Genomic DNA, 16403 nt, shown 5'->3' with positions numbered 1-16403 from the left:
TAGAAACATTGATGATAATTTCCTTTTAAAAATATTTTCTTAATGTATTTGACTAACTTCAAGTCTTCAATATATTCTTTAATTTGAACTGTTGAATTCAAAAGTGACAGCAACAAACGTAGGCTCATCTAAGGCAAAATGCATTAGAAAAAGGGACGTCGCTAATAACATGAAAGTATTTATTTAATCAATTATTTGGTGATTAATACTAGCAATGGAGAATGCTTCTGTTGTGGGGAAGCAATGCCTCACAAAGACATTGACCTTGTTGTTTAAATTAATAAATATTATTCTGTCACCGTCCATTTACCTTACTCTAACTGCTACATTGGTTTTACTTCTTTATGTTTTTTAGAACATTTGACATTCAATAAGGTGAGAAATTTTTTGGCTATAAAAAGGGTGTTCATGTCAATATTTTCTAGACCACCAAATTAAAACAGTGCCAGCCTCAAAAAGATAGGATCTGTCTGCTATTGTCTAAGTCTGTTTAGTTTTTGTGTTTTGTCATTTTATTACTACAACAAATGACTATTCCGGTGATTGATTTCTCAAAGCTTGATGGAGAGGAAAGAGCCCAAACTTTGGCTCAGATTTCCAAAGGATGTGAAGAATGGGGATTCTTTCAGGTATTTTCTGCAATATATATACTTATATTTTTTATTTTGGAAGTTCAAAATATGGCTTGTGTTTCTGTAAATTTTTTTTTTTATATTGGTCGTCACCAAAGGGTTAAAATATTAAAAGGGTCATCGCCTAAAGGCTTATAGTAAGCAAAAGGAAAGTTACTTGATTTCTCCCTTGCCCCCAACTCAACAATATTAAAACCCTTTATTAATTTCTTATTTTGCATTCTCATTTTCTTCTTTTTTTTACTTTGGTAAATGTATTTATTGGTAAATCCTCAACGAAGTGTTTGTTCTCTTGACATTTTTTTTTTTTTTGAATTTTCTCCTGCTAAACAAATAATGTCTTGCTTATTCAGTAGTGAGCAGGTTGAAAACATTTTTTCTGATCGCATCACCCATGAAAATGGGCCTCATAACCTATATTTTGACAGTAAACTTCAGCTTTTTTCAAAAAAAAAAATCTTTTTGTATAGTTATACTATAAATGTCTGTGTGAACTTGCTCATATATATTGCCGGTCTCAAGTCTGGATAAACTGCAGTTGCAGTTTGATTGATTGCTAGCATAAAACTAGCAAATTTATAATGAATCCTCCTTACAATGACGACATGGTCAGCGAAGATTCATACAAATTGAGGGCATTGTTAGGTTCTTATTGTTGTTGATAGTTATTATATGAATAAATCTCAAGGAAAATGACAAAAATTTTCTGCAGTTGGTGAATCATGGGATACCAGTGGAGCTGCTTGAGAGGGTGAAGAAAGTGTGTGCAGAATGCTTTAAGCTGGAAAGAGAAGAGGCTTTCAAGAATTCAACACCAGTCAAGTTGCTTAATGAGGCGGCCGAGAGCAAGAACATTAATAATGGCAATTATAAGGTTGAAAATGTGGATTGGGAAGATGTCTTCCTTCTCACTGATGACAATGAATGGCCCTCCAACACTCCTGAATTCAAGTAAGTATCAATTTTATTCACTATAACAGTAATGTTACAAAATTTTGACCGTCTGATGTTAAATAACAGGGAAACGATGAAAGAATATAGATCAGAAGTGAAGAAGCTAGCAGAGAGTGTGATGGAAGTAATGGATGAAAACTTAGGCTTACAAAAAGGATCAATCAAGAAAGCCTTCAATGAAGGAGAAGGAGAAGGAGACAATAATGCTTTTTTTGGAACAAAAGTGAGCCATTACCCACCTTGCCCACATCCAGAAATGGTAAATGGCCTAAGAGCTCATACTGATGCTGGAGGTGTGATTCTACTTTTCCAAGATGATCAAGTTGATGGCCTTCAAATCCTTAAAGACGGCGAATGGATCGACGTCTTGCCTCTCCCTAACGCCATTGTTATCAACACAGGTGATCATTTTTTTTTTAATATGGCAGTGTTTGATAGCCGAGGGTCTATCCGAAACAGACCATCTATCTCACAGGGTAGGGGGCGTACATCCCACCCTCCCCAGATCCCACTTGTGATGTTTGATTGGGTTGAAGTTTAAGAAAAAAAGAATTTCTTTTTGGTTACATACCAAAGATACAAGTTCTTAAACATGTGATATTTGTGTCTTACTATCAGCTTTTTGATTTCCTTCCCTATATATATATATATATATACACAGGTGATCAAATTGAAGTGCTTAGCAATGGGAAGTACAAGAGTGTTTGGCACAGAGTTATGTCTAAACCAGATGGGAATAGGAGATCTATTGCTTCCTTCTATAATCCTTCTTTGAGAGCTACCATTGCTCCTGCACCAGAGCTAGTGGAGATGAAGGATAAGAAAGAAATGGAATTAACTAATTATCCAACTTTTGTGTTTGGAGATTACATGGATGTCTATACTGAGCAGAAGTTCCTTCCTAAAGAACCAAGGTTTCAAGCTGTCAGAGCAATGTGAAGAAGGGCTAATATATATAAATAGCTTTCTCTCCATTGTTTGGTTCATTGTAGAAATATTTCAATCTTCATATAAAGCAGTACATATATAGTAATCGTGTGGCTGCTTTTTATGGGTTGTTGGTATTTCCTTTTTCTTTTCTTTTTTCCTCATGTATTTCTTAAAATGTATCTATCAATTCTGTCTTTGTAAACTTTAACTTTCATAGATTTGCTTAGCCATCCTTTATTTATTTAAAAGCTTTGGTGAAAGTTTACATACAACGTAGCATTTATGAAAAAGTCATATATTTTGTTTAACTGTACTATCCCTCGAATTCATTTAAACCCAATTTTTATAAGCCCAGATGATTTATGCATACTTCTTTTTCTGTTGTTGAATCCTTTTGTACTAAATATGAACGTACAGTAGTTTATTTTAAAATAAATTAGGCCAAAATCTTTGTTTTTTTAATTGCTCTGCTACACTTAAAAGCACATTTCCCCCCTCAAACGCTTGACCAAACATTATATCTCTCCAAGACAAACTATTCTCACCAAAAAAAAAAAAAAAGCACTTCTAGTTCCATCGCAGCTTGGCCAAACAAAGCTATGAGAATTAGAAGAAGATGATTGTGAATCAGTAAACTCGAAAATCCCAGAAAAAAATTAGAGCTAAGCTGAGAGCTTCAAAAGACTCTTGCAAAAATGTCTCAGCCAGATGTGTAAAGATTGGAACTTTGTAATTAACCATGTGAAAATAGTGCTGTACAAATTTCTTACTTTGAAAAATAAAATTAACAAGATAGCTAAATAAGAGGGTAAAACCTGACTGAATATCAGAGAGCGACAGTAGATATAACCGTATAGACTCTTACTCACTATTGTAATTCTTTTGCTCTTACTTAAATGACTGTACAGTAATTTACATGAATGAAAGGACTAAATCTCAATAGCTTCAGAGTGCTTTCTGGTCTAGTCTTTCGTTCCAATTTAGACAACGAATCAAGCTACGAAACCAATCACCTGTCTGATCAGACTTGTTAACTGTAGGTAGTGGATGCTGACTCATATATATGCGAACAGAATCTCCTCTAGAGAGTTGCTGCCTTCTCTTCCCATCAAAGGAGACCCAAGCATTGCTACGTGCATCCTCTGGAATCTGTTCATATGCAAAAAGCTTATAAGATTACGGAATAGACAATAGGCTTTGAGCTTCCCACGAGAGATCTCTCTCTCTGCAAACACACCTATCCTTGAACAGTGTCGTAACGTGGATATCTAGTACCACAAATGGCTCGGGCTAACTAGGCCAGTTGGACTATTTCACTAGCACAACTACTGCTCATCCCCTTTTGTTCTTGTCACTACTAGTACCTGACTCCATCGGCTCGACATTTGTGCAAACAACAACCCGTACTTAATAGGTCAATTCCAAAAGGACGAGGATAGCTGGCTACCGCTAAAACTCAGACTAAGGGTACGCAGACTAAGGGTACGCATTGTATGACTGAAAACTACCACATACTCCCCATGCTTGAAGGTCTGACAAGTGACAAGTACCTTCTCTCCACCAGCTGGTTCGATCAATGTTAAGTCTGCCTATGCCCACATCTTTTATAAAAGCAGCTCTAATGCCTTCACATGGAACTTGCTACACTATAGGGCATTGGTAGCATCTTCAGTAATGAAAATGTTAACATCTGTGAAGGTTTCCATCATTAAATGCAGGTTTGACCCAACGAAGTGCACTCAGCTACCAAATAGTTTAATACACATGGTATATGGAACTAAGTTACGCCATCTCACCCTAAGCTTTATGACGAGTTAGATTTTCTATAGAAGATTTCCCAATAGTTCTCATTCACTAGGGCTCAAGAGACACAAGTTTAGAACTGAACTCATTCTGATTCACGCACAATGTATGACGCTACTAAACCCTAATGTGATGCTTAGGAGATTCTGGAAGTGAAACCTTGAACACCATTCTCTAGTAAGCCTTGTCAGCTTTGTTAATATTTCTAACGATTCTTCTCTTTTACCGCCTCTAAAGCAGTACTTATCCCTTTTTTTAAATGAAGTAATTGGTTTCATTGCAGGCATCAAGAAGATGCAAAATAGTTACCAAAGAGATATAGCAAAAAAGGAGGTTTGCTAGCTCCAATACAGATGTTCAAGCTAATACTGGGAAGCTAGAAAAATTCAAATAACTATTAGGGGAATCTAAAAGCAGTACTCATCCCTTGCCAATAATAGAATCGAACTAACCAAACCATTTGTAAGAAGCAGCCATATTACTGCTCAAAAACTTAAAAACAGCTGTGGACCTTTTCCACAGCACCAACCATATTATCTAAAAAGAATATTTGCTAGTTAACTGCACCTTATTAAGATCCAACAATTTTAGCTGATTCAGCTTAGGTTTAAGAGTTTCCCATTTACAGGTGCAACACCTAGAGAAGACCTGAACAATCCACATACTTGATCTATATGGCTATCAAGAACATTATAATTAATCTCTTTGTTTTATACTGTGCAATGTTGGTCTCCAGATCTAGCCTAAAGACTTTGACAAAAAGTGTCTACATATCATGAGGTTTTTATGTAATAACATACACTGTCACTTCAGCAACCTGTGTCCTCACCTATTGCCAGACTTGGGAACAAGACGATAAATTCAATAGGATGTATATCCCCCAAATTACTTGATCGATCCTCACTTTTTTTAACCTTCTTAGCTTGCTTCCGCCTTTAGTTTCCTCTATATTTTTCTTTCATCCCAAGAGATATACCATTCTGGAAAAAATGTTCTAATTAGGCTTCCCTAGAAAATTATTTTTGGATATCACTTATATTATATACAAAAAAGGTCAAGACAGCTAAGATGACATACAGGAACTACATATTTCTTCCCTCTTGCATGTAATAGTGATCACATATTTCCAGACTTTTTTTACCATCATATACAAATCCGTGAAGCCAAGGAAAAAGATTAGCAGCACTAAAGAAGGAATAAAGGTCCTATTCTTCTTCCATTTTAGTTGGAAAATACTGTAAATTGTATTAAAGCATTTGGTTAGGAAATGAGAATGTATTAGCACAAACTAGTAAAGAGAATATTTTTTGATACGTAAACTAGTAATGAGATTCTTTTCCAATAATCATAAAATATATAGAGAGACAGTCACCTTTAGTTCTAGTATTGCAGAATCTGGAAGTATGACAGGCCTAAACGAGAGAGAATGTGGACAGATTGGTGTAAAGAGCATGCATGGAACATTGGGATGCACCTGCATGACATAAATTACCCTGTCATATAATGTTTACGCATTCACTAACTTAAGGCAAAACAACTAATAATTGTTGGCAGGATGAACGATGGTTCAAAGAGTAAGATATCATCACCAATAAGATCAGCAGCAAGTCAGTATAATTTTCAAAATTTCCCTTCAAGAGTAGATCGTTAATAACATCTATCAGAATCAAATTTAAGAGCAAAGGCCTTCTTGTCACAAAATTGCAACTTAAAGTTTTTGTTATTATAATAAATACAATGTTAAAAAGGAAGCTGAAAAACAGGTTTATATATGTAATGGTAAGTCAAGTGGTATGACAACGCTCGCTTCTATAGTAGAATTTTCCGTCATTACTGCTTTTGATGCCTAATAGAAATCCCCGAAATGAACAAGGAAGTTGTTTAATACAACTATTGCCTATTTGGAACATTTACCATAAAAGGGTGATGCCTATTCATTTATTTACTATAAATTAAAGTATGACGGGGGTAATTAACCCAACTCTGTCAATAATTCTTATAAGTCATACTTGCGAAGTGTATATTTGACAACGAAGTGCACAGCGTCTTTTTTTATTTTTCATGTTTTCCATCTTCGTGTTTTCCTTGCTTTAATCTGGGGGCAGGAAGAGGTTAGTTGGTGTGTTCTCTCCCTTTCGGCCTTTAGTAACTTTGTTCAGTTTCTATTGCTGCCACATCAAACTGCTAGAGCTTTAAGCCTCAACCTTCTGATTTGAGTTTTAAGGGTCTCACTTTTCACTTGGTCTATCAACTCTAATGCAGCATATCACAACATTTATTCGTAAGTGATGTGTATCAGAAGTACCATGGAACCCCCAGCAGCTGTCGAGTAAGCTGTACTTCCAGTTGGAGTGGCCACAATGACCCCATCACCTTGCACCTGCCAAATAATATAAGGCAGTATGACATGATTATTCTTTGATCTCTTGATCATCAATTCAGCAGAGCACTTGTTCGATTTTCTAGAAGAAACATGATCTAAAATATTAAGATAGAATGTTCCTCTTCTAAATCTTTTGGCAAGGATTGACTGTTAAGAATAAAAACGGCACCTTGGTAATGAGGCGGTCATGTTCATAACACTCTATTTTGGACAGGTATGGATTAGAACCACGATCAACTACAATTTCATTTAGGACGTCAAACACCTTTCCAGGCATTGCTTTCCCGCTTCGGAATATTTCGCATCGGAGACGCATTCGTAGAGTTATATACACACCATCTAGAGTGTTGTTTCCATGGATGACTTGTCTAAGATCCTTCTTATAATCTTCAAACTGTACAAATTGATGACAGAGAAGTAAAAGATAGAGTATTTTTATATAACAAAGAAATAAAGCATAACATTTAAGTTGAGAGGCATACTGGATGGGAAGTGAGAAATCCAAGGGATCCTAGGTTAAATGAGATGACAGGTGGGACAGCACCTCGAAATATATTTGACGCATGGAGTATCACACCATCTCCTCCCAAACAGGCAACAAAGTCAACCCTCTCGTGAAGATCACTGCATTTGGTACATCAGGCAAGGTCATACATCTCTTTGTGAAGTACCAGAGAGGGGAAAAAATGAAAAGGACAATGCTTTTGCACGTACAGTTTATTAGTCATCCCACCTGGTATCTTGACTATAGAAGGTCTGAACAAACCCAAAGCCTGGGATTCGTGCAAAAATATCATGCACCTCAGGTTCAACAAGAACAGTCATCTTCTCTTGGGAATACAAGAAAGAAGCAACCTTCGGGGGTTAAAAAAGGGAGATGGTGTTAGAACTTCTGTCTGTTAAGAGAGTGTTAAAACTTATGAAAATATGTGAATGAATGGCAGAAAACAATTGCTAATGGAAATGTAAACCAAAATAATTGAAATAAAACTTTTACTCACATAGTTTAGTTTCCAGCTTATAAGCAAGTTAACAACATGTAATAAACCTAAGTTCATCAAACTGATGCCTAAGGTTTTCAAAATGAGATGGCCAGACGGAAATCTTAACAGGCTAGAGAGTAACTTAAAATTCATATTGATCAAAAGATCTCTGCATCCTGCTAGTTGGCTAAGTAGAATGGCACATTTAACGTATGCTAGTGGGAGGGGAAGGAAAGTCAGAGGTAAAGACAATCCAAATCAAACAGAGAAAACTAAAGATCATATTTTCCTTTCCACCAGTTTGTTGATAGATGGTGATTTCAATGGGAGATACACGAGTCATAATTAATGATACGGAGAAGGGTCAAAAATACCCTTCTACTATTGAATATTGTTTATACTTACCCTCCGTTATACTATTTGGTCTGATTTGTCCCTACCGTCTCACTATTAAACATATTTACCCCTCAGTTTAACGGAGAGGACACGTGGCAGTCTTCTAAGCATATCTAACCCCCAACCCGTTACCCATATTGATTACCTAATACCCATAGCCTTAAACCCGACCCATTCCAAGACCTAAATAACTAAACCCTCCTCTCTCTCTATATTTCATCTCCGTCACCATGGAAGCTCCTTCCTCCATGACAATAAGAATGCTGAAATGGTTAAGATTTGTCCCAAATAACCAACACCAAGTAATCATTTTATGGTTACAAGTAGCACCGAAGAATATGAGCTAAAAGTTGTAAAGTTGGGGGCAGTTCTTGCTTTTTCCCCTTCAATTTTCACCTTAATTCAGTAGATAAACGTTAGGTAAACAGAAATATCATATAATATCAGATTTTTCGAACTCCAAACAGCCGGAACAGTGTCGAATTTCAGATTCAAAGGCCCACCATGGACGAAGAAGCTTGAAGCTTTGAAATGGAATTTTTGAGCCAAGCTCTCATACGTTCAGCTATAGATTCTTCTTCCTAAATCCAAGTTTCAGCAGTGTATTAACAATTCAAGCTTAATAACTAACAATAATATCAGTAGAATAATTCAATATTTCGACCATTTGTTTTTTCAACTTGCGATAACTTAACAACCCAGCAGTAGGAGTTCAATTGTTTTTACCCAGTTATTCAAATCAGTTGCTAGAACAATTTTGACACGAAGAGCAGGTCCAGATAATCAAACCAATTCGAATTTTCTAGCACCCAATAGTCGCACCCGTGACTTTTAACTTGAAAAATTTTCAGAATCAAGGAGGGGAACGATGTACTCGAACAACAAAGAGTTCAAAATTTGCACCTCCGATCACTTTCAAAATCACTGTATAACAAAGTTTTCAGCTCAACAACTACTCCGAATCAAATCTCAAGCAACATTTTCAACTTCAAATATAACAAGTCCTTTTACGAGCATATTGAAAACCCAACAGAGAAGGAATGGAATTTTTCTTTTGGAATTTTCTAATATTTTTTGGTGATTTCTGATTTGGATATCAAGACAATAAACGAGGAAATGTTGAATAATTTCTTAGCCTAATTCTCTGAAACAAAAAGATACATTTTTTAAGAAATTTGAAAGCACTTAGTTTTGGAAGAAGGAGATGAAATATAGAGAAAGGAGGAGGGTTTAGTTATTTAGGTCTTGGAATGGGTCGGGTAACGGGTTGGGGGTTAAATATGCTTAGAAGACTGCCACGTGTCCTCTCCGTTAAACTGAAGGGTAAATATGTTTAATAGTAAGATGGTAGGGACAAATCAGACCAAATAGTATAACGGAGGGTAAGTATAAACAATATTCAATAGTAGAAGGGTATTTTTGACCCTTCTCCGTTAATGATAAGCATAATTTCACTTTCTGCATTCCTCAGAACTTGAAAGAAGTGAAGAATGAAGAGAGGTTCCCAGCATCAGTAGAAAATGAAAATCACAAGGTAAGAATTCAACTAAATTAATGAAAACTGTTCGAAGAACCTCTTTAGCTTCTTCCATGAGTTCGTAGCCCAGCTTCTTCAACAGCAGTACAGTCTTTGGTGTGGATTTCCACAAAAGCATCTGCTGCTGGGTGCTAGGATGAGTGAAGGCCAAGGAAGATTCTGTTACTTTTTCTCTGGTGCACGAATACCCATCTGTGCGAACCAAGAACATCTCTGCCTTCCTTCTTGACTGCACTCTTACAACACCAGTGGCAGAAGCACACATATTTCCTTCAATCTGCTCCAAGTCATCTTCCAGCAAAGGTGTGGAGACCTCAATATTCCTCCTCTCCCCTGTAGTGACTCTAGACTCAGCATTACATTCTAACTCATCTCTTGCATCAACAATTCCAACGTTTTTTATTGAGGTTTGTACTTTCCCATTGCCGATTCCATTCAAGACTGGAGTCGCAGAGTCACTATGACCAGCATACATCTCTGTATTCGACGAGGAAGTTGAAGGGTTAGTAGTTAAGTGCTTATTGAAAGACGAACCATTTAAATTTTGTGATTCCATCACTCCATTCTCACTGTATATGCTTGTAGTTTCATTTCCCTTAGGCACTCCCTTGTAGCTATATATTGAAGCAGAAAGCACCTCCAATCTTTTCCTTTCATGAGTAAAATATGTTGCAGGTGAAACCATCCTACTTCTGAAATACGTGGACATCTCTTTTCTGGAGAAGACATTAGAGGGAGGCAGCTGAGACTTGAGTGGGTTCACATTAGTGTAGGATGCTACTTCACTGTCAGATTCTAGCACTGTGCTTTTCCTATTGGATGAAACAACTTCGTCGCCCTCAGTCTTGCCTAGGCCCGTAGTTTCAGAAATGTGCTTGATATCTTTCACAGCAGAATTTATGTCGTCTGATCTTTTAGGCAGTGACCCATCTTGATTATCAGATGCAGAGCTGACTTCCTCATTAAAGCTTGTATCTTCTTCTGACCTTGGCGACATAAATGTTTCTTCAGTTCCTCTAGCATCACGTGATGAGTTCTCAGTTGAGTCTGCTGTTTTATATGTACTGGCTACAACCTGTGGTGTATAGCGAGTAATATATTGCCGCCATCTAGAGACCATAGCTGACGTCCTCTTAATTCCTTCTCTACTGTGGAGATATAAGGGCCTTTTGTTTAAATCAGAGACCAATGCTGCAAACATTTCGACCTGCTCCACTGAAGGCGATATACCAACTTCAACAGGTAGTTTAATTAATTCAATTTCCCCTGATGAAATGGCTTCATCTAGCACTTTCTCATAGAAGATGTCTTTTACAGTCTCGGCTCTGAGATCTACAATGGTTTTGAACCCTCTCTCCAACAGCCATCTAAGACCTTCGTCAGTTACCTGACCACCTCTCCAGAAAGCAACCTCAGAAGCTGCAGACTGTGTCTCTTCTTTTGATGTTGACAAATAAACAGGACTAAAGTTAGCAAAGAGTATATGGCTGGGGTTCTTTTCACCACGAGGAAATCCGGCATCATAACATACATTCTTCAGTCTTTGCAGTTTTTGCCACACAATAATGCTGCGAGGATCATCAGGTGTCAAATAGTTTTCAAGAGCAACATGTAAGCTCTCACAGTACCTTTTCATTTCACCTCTGAAAATTGCAAGTGGAGGAAGCTCATCATCCGTCACATGCACATCAACATCACGGAAAGAGTCTGTAATCGAGGATCTCCCAGAAAGGACTTCCTCCCTTCCTTTATTTAGCAGACATACCATGCATCCTAGAACAGAAACTAGTTTATCCTCAAGTATTTGTTTATCGTCTGAGGGTACATCATACGAGACATTACATTCTCCGGTCAATGGATTGCATAGGGTGTCCATTAATGAATTATGAAGTTGTTCAGCAGCCCGAAAGATTCTACAGTAAGCCTCTATCTCTGCAATGTCCCCAGGTAGTGGGCCCATTCGGGGCAACTGTGAAGTATCACCGGCCTGGACAATTTGATATTCAGTAAAAAAGAATCACCCAGCAATATCTAGTTTTCAACAAACAATTATCGGAAAAGACTGATAGCTAGATTCGTGTGCGGGCAAGACTGATAATTAGATACTAATGAGCTAGAAATTAGACTAGAAACTGTTTTGAATCATTTAAGAGAACAATGACACAAACACGCATTTGCTCACTCGAAAAGCACCAGCATTAAAAATTTATTTGAGGCACGTAGATTCTGTATATTTTGACATCACTAATACATTTTAAGCAAGATCCGCTGTGAAATTCAACAGCAGTTCCTTATCATTACCACAACCTTGTATTGTTACATTGTTTGTACAATTCCTAACTAAGGAAAAAAAATTACCTGAGAATCCAAGCCAATGTTGACGGAGAAAGCATTGGATAGTTCAGCACTGACAACAAACTTGACACGACGATAACCGAACGATAATCCAAGTCCAAACCCAGACCCAGAAATCGCCTTTGCATAATTGAGGTGGCAACAGTGAAGATGGATTCCCGGGGCAGCAACTGTACGACCCATTTCCAAATGGCATGGACAATAACGAAAACATATTGCCATACCAGTTGAACAGATTGTGTGTATCTACTCCACTCCCTGTACTAATGAATCAGTATGTATAATGGATCAAGAACCATCTGAGAATTTTCGCAATCTTTTATAAAATCCTAACAATTTAGAAGAATAATATGCGTTTGAATGTATATGTATGTGTTTGGCAAAAGATGGGAAGAGGGAAATTTGTGTGGAAGTGGAAATTTGTGTGGATAATAGGAAAGGAGGAATAGTAAGACAAATAATTGTGGAAATCAGTGGTGGGTTTGAGATTTGGGACATCATTTTTCCCATTTTTGTGTTTTTTCCAACTTCGAGTTGATGCCTTTGGGTATGTGATGTAGTGGATAAATTGGAGCCTCAGCCTCTGGCTCAAACACCAAGCGATTTTGCAATTCTGTCTTTTTCTTTTATTTCCTTTCCTCTAAGTCCTTTTCTTTCGGGGATAATACAGAAATTCCCTTATGAAGTTGTCTTGAAATTTTCAATTAGACAATTAAACTTTTGTGAACGACCTAATATCCTCCTATACTTTGTCCAAACTGGGTATTATTACTTTTAGCCCGAGCAAAAAATTATTTATATTCGGTATTTGAAAAAGTATATATATTTTATATATAACATATAATATATATACAAAAAAAATACTTTCTCTGTTTCAATTTATGTGAAACTATTTTTTTTTATTCCGTGCCAAAAAGAATGACTCATTTCCCTATTTGGAAACAATTTACCTTTATGCAATGATTTATAGCCACACAAAATATATGTGCTTTATTTCACACCACAAATTTAAAAATCTTCTCTCTTTTCTTAAACTCCGTGTTCGATCAAATGGGGTTCACATAAATTGAAACGGAGGGAATATATACTTTTTGGCTATTATTTTGAGGCCGGGTACACATGGTCATTTTCCCTATATTTTTCTTGTTAAATACCACACCGAGGTAAAATTACCAAATGAGCACTAGAAAGGTTTATGTACGTGTCAAGCAAAAAATAAGTAGTCGAAAAATAAAAACAAGTGAAAGGTTCCGTGAATTTTTTTTGCCTGATAGGGGTTGAAAGTTGAAACACTTTAATCCAACGGTTTAAAAGAATTTTGGTGAATGGAGAGGAATAAAAAAAAAATAGAAATAGCTAACATTCAATTTCCAGGCCAGGAGTTGAGAAGGCCGATGAATGTTGGAGAGGAAGTCAAGATGGGAAATAAAGGAAAGCACACATTTTTCTTCTTACTTGCCAGAGCTGTTTCGAGACAAAATCTAAAATTATTTAACTTATTTTTTACTTCTCTATATAGCGTGACCTCCAAGGTGATATTAAATGCACTTTGGACATTTACTGTGGAATCTGTGCACAAAAAAGGATAAATTATGGGTAAAATGGGTCCATATTTACTATGGGAAAGGAAGGAATATTTGGGAGATTGAGGCAAGACAGACATTTTTATTTTTACGCATATCAAAAAAATACAAAAAAAAATTTTTGTTATACCCACATATTTATTACTTATTTCAAATTATTTTCTCAAATCTAATAAAATATATAATTATTAATTAATATGGGTATTATGGTATCTTAAGGGGAGTGAAAATTTACGTCGCCAAGTAAAAGTGAATGGAGGGAGTACATTATTGAGGCTGGATTGGAGCTGAACGACATACAAGAAATGAATTCCTTCCCTATCAAATTGATGTATCAGAAGCTGAGAGATGTACAACCTAAAGTTCCATGGATGAAGTTGGTATGTAACAACTATGCCACTCCTATATGGGTTTTCATACTAAATCTAGCAATTCAAGGCAGATTAACCACTAAGGAGAGATTATTACGATGGGAATGCCAGTTAAGAAGGAATGTGCATTATGTGGTTGGGTAGATGAAACGACTAGCCACCTGTTTTTTGAATGCATTTTTTCAAAAGAAATCTGGCAAAGACTGCTGAACTGGCAAAGTATTTATAGACATGTGAAGATACGAGAAGATGAGATTCACTGGGCAACTACAGAAATGAAGGGTAAGAACTCAATTTCAAAAATATTTAGAATGACAATAGCTGGTGCAGTATATTATATTTGGCAAGAGAGGAACCTAAGGCTATTCCAAAACAAGCAGCGGAATGTGATAACTATCCTCAGGGCGGTGATGCAGGATCTGTTTGTGAGAGGAGGCAAGAAAAGCAAGCTAGCGAGTAGATTCAAAGACTTAAATTTTTATCCATAGTGAGTAGAAGAGATAGGGATTGAGAAGTTCGCCAGGCATTGGAACTTTCTGTCCAATAGCCTAGTTACTAGGAGTGAATGCATTGTCTTTTTCTTTCTTCTAGCAATTTGTACTTATTGTTGACTTGTCGTTGGTAATAAAAATTCTTTATTTACCCAAAAAAAATGCACTTTGGACATAAGAGAGTACTTGTAAAGTATAAGTGCACAACTGAAAACTTTGAAACAAATTTAGGCAGGAATTTATGTATTACCCCTTTAATTTTATCATAGGAGTAGCTTCTTTCAGAGAATTCATATGTGATTCAAGAACTACTTTTTTGGTTGTATTTTAGTACAACCGAGAGATCTATTCTAAGAAGAAAATAACCTTGCAAAGATTTGTTATGGTTTATTATCAAACCTCTTACATGTAAAAAAAAAAAAAAAAAAACTCTTTAGAGATTTGACATAAAATTAGACATTCAGTTGACATAATTTTCAGAAACCACTATTGTTTAGTAGCTATTAACTTCGTATAGTTATCATATACATAATTGATTCCTATAGCCACTATTCAGTTGTTACGGTAGTGTATTCGTTGTATTCGCACTGTTATATTCATGAATACAGTAACAAAAAATGCCTAAAATTAGGGCAGTCCAGTTGTACGTGCATGTATTCGCGTCATGTATTCATGAATACAATAACGGCAATCACCTTAAAAATAGGTATGTCTAGCTGTCTAATAACGAAAATAATATCAATTAACGTAATACACTCCTATTATAACTCAACAAAATCAATTCTAACATGCCTCATTGTCAACACAATTAATTAGAATAATTTTTCAGTTGTATATAATTATTGTATTTAACTTTTGTATTTAGTGTTTCAATATTTTTTTATTATTATTGCATTCATTAGATTCAATGTTTGTATTTACTGTATTTGCTATTTTATATTCAGTGTATTCAAATGTATTTGTATTAACAGTATTTTAGTTATTCCTAATACATTGTATTTTAAAATTAAATGTATTCACTGTTTATATTCTGTTCTATTTTAATGTTTGTATTCAGTGTATTTCAATGTTTATATCCTGCATTCATGCATACTGTATGTACAATATGCATGAATACATGTGTATTAAAAAAATACAAATCTTCGAAATACATAAATACAGGCAAAAAAATATATTTATATAAAAATACAATGTTTGAGTAAATTTGTACAGAATATAATGTATTTGTATCATTGTATGTGACTAAATAGCAAAGAAGAAAAGAAAGTTCGTCGGAGATGGCGTTTTCAGCCAAGAAGAGAAGAAAGTTCGTCGAATCCGTACAAAAAATTTATGATAAGAGTTCATCACATTGCTCCTTTCTGTTCGAAAAATTCACTCTTTTCTGTTTCCTGGCTGCCTTTTACTCTATTCTAATGTCTCGTCGGCCATCAATACTAGGGCGTGTATCTTGAGTTGTTCGCAAAGAGGGATTCTTCTTTCTCGTCGGCCATCAATACTAGGGCTTGAGTTGCTCGAAGAGAGAGAGAGAGAAGGAAGAGAGAGAAAGAAGAAAAAAATCTAAGAGAGAATCTTGTGTTAATTGAAAGAAAAAGAGAAGAAAAACATAAATAGCGTATTTCATGCATCAATGGTAGTATATACCATAAATTTCTATTTTGCTATAAAATATAAAAGAAGCTATAGAAAATAATTTTTTAAAATAATTTTGGTTTATATAAATAGAGTGTATACCTTTGCTATAGGAGGTAAAATTTTAAATAAATAAGGGATCACAAAACCAATTGACGTGATGAGAGTTAAGAAGGAAGATGAGATAAATGTGTATTATATACTAATATATACTATAAAGCATATGTTTATCTATCTTTTTTTTTTGTTAAAGAGGGAAACCCGCAGCCGCTACACTTGGTGTGCACTGGGTAAACCTCCACCATGTGTAATAGCCTGCAAACCACACAGGGGAGGTAAGCCGCACTAGGAAA

The 16403-nt window shown here is 35.8% G+C and overlaps 2 protein-coding genes across 3 annotated transcripts; one reads left to right on the top strand and one right to left on the bottom strand.

Annotated features, from left to right (window-relative positions):
* Window positions 1-383: 383 nt before the first annotated feature.
* LOC104117743 (1-aminocyclopropane-1-carboxylate oxidase 5-like) lies at window positions 384-2824 on the top strand. Its single transcript, XM_009628827.4, has 4 exons — window positions 384-629; window positions 1345-1583; window positions 1653-1987; window positions 2248-2824. Exons 1-4 carry the CDS (start codon window positions 528-530, stop codon window positions 2523-2525), a joined length of 954 nt encoding a protein of 317 aa, XP_009627122.1. The 5' UTR covers window positions 384-527; the 3' UTR covers window positions 2526-2824.
* Window positions 2825-3225: 401 nt separating this feature from the next.
* LOC104117744 (NAD kinase 2, chloroplastic) lies at window positions 3226-12546 on the bottom strand. 2 transcript variants are annotated; one of them, XM_009628828.4, is made up of 8 exons: window positions 11977-12541; window positions 9656-11605; window positions 7436-7557; window positions 7185-7326; window positions 6872-7096; window positions 6625-6699; window positions 5692-5793; window positions 3226-3665 (listed from the first exon to the last, which is right to left on the bottom strand). In XM_009628828.4, exons 1-8 carry the CDS (start codon window positions 12193-12195, stop codon window positions 3462-3464), a joined length of 3039 nt encoding a protein of 1012 aa, XP_009627123.1. In that variant the 5' UTR covers window positions 12196-12541; the 3' UTR covers window positions 3226-3461. The 2 variants fall into 2 exon arrangements, with proteins under 2 accessions (XP_009627123.1, XP_009627124.1); XM_009628829.4 differs by lacking the exons at window positions 6625-6699; window positions 6872-7096; window positions 7185-7326; window positions 7436-7557 and having other exon boundaries at window positions 11977-12546.
* Window positions 12547-16403: the final 3857 nt, after the last annotated feature.

This window comes from Nicotiana tomentosiformis, chromosome 6 (genome assembly GCF_000390325.3).
Source record: "Nicotiana tomentosiformis chromosome 6, ASM39032v3, whole genome shotgun sequence".
NCBI classification, from domain to species: Eukaryota; Viridiplantae; Streptophyta; class Magnoliopsida; order Solanales; family Solanaceae; genus Nicotiana; species Nicotiana tomentosiformis.
The sequence above is the reverse complement of the archived record's forward strand: the minus strand, read 5'-3'. Positions and strand labels throughout refer to the sequence as shown.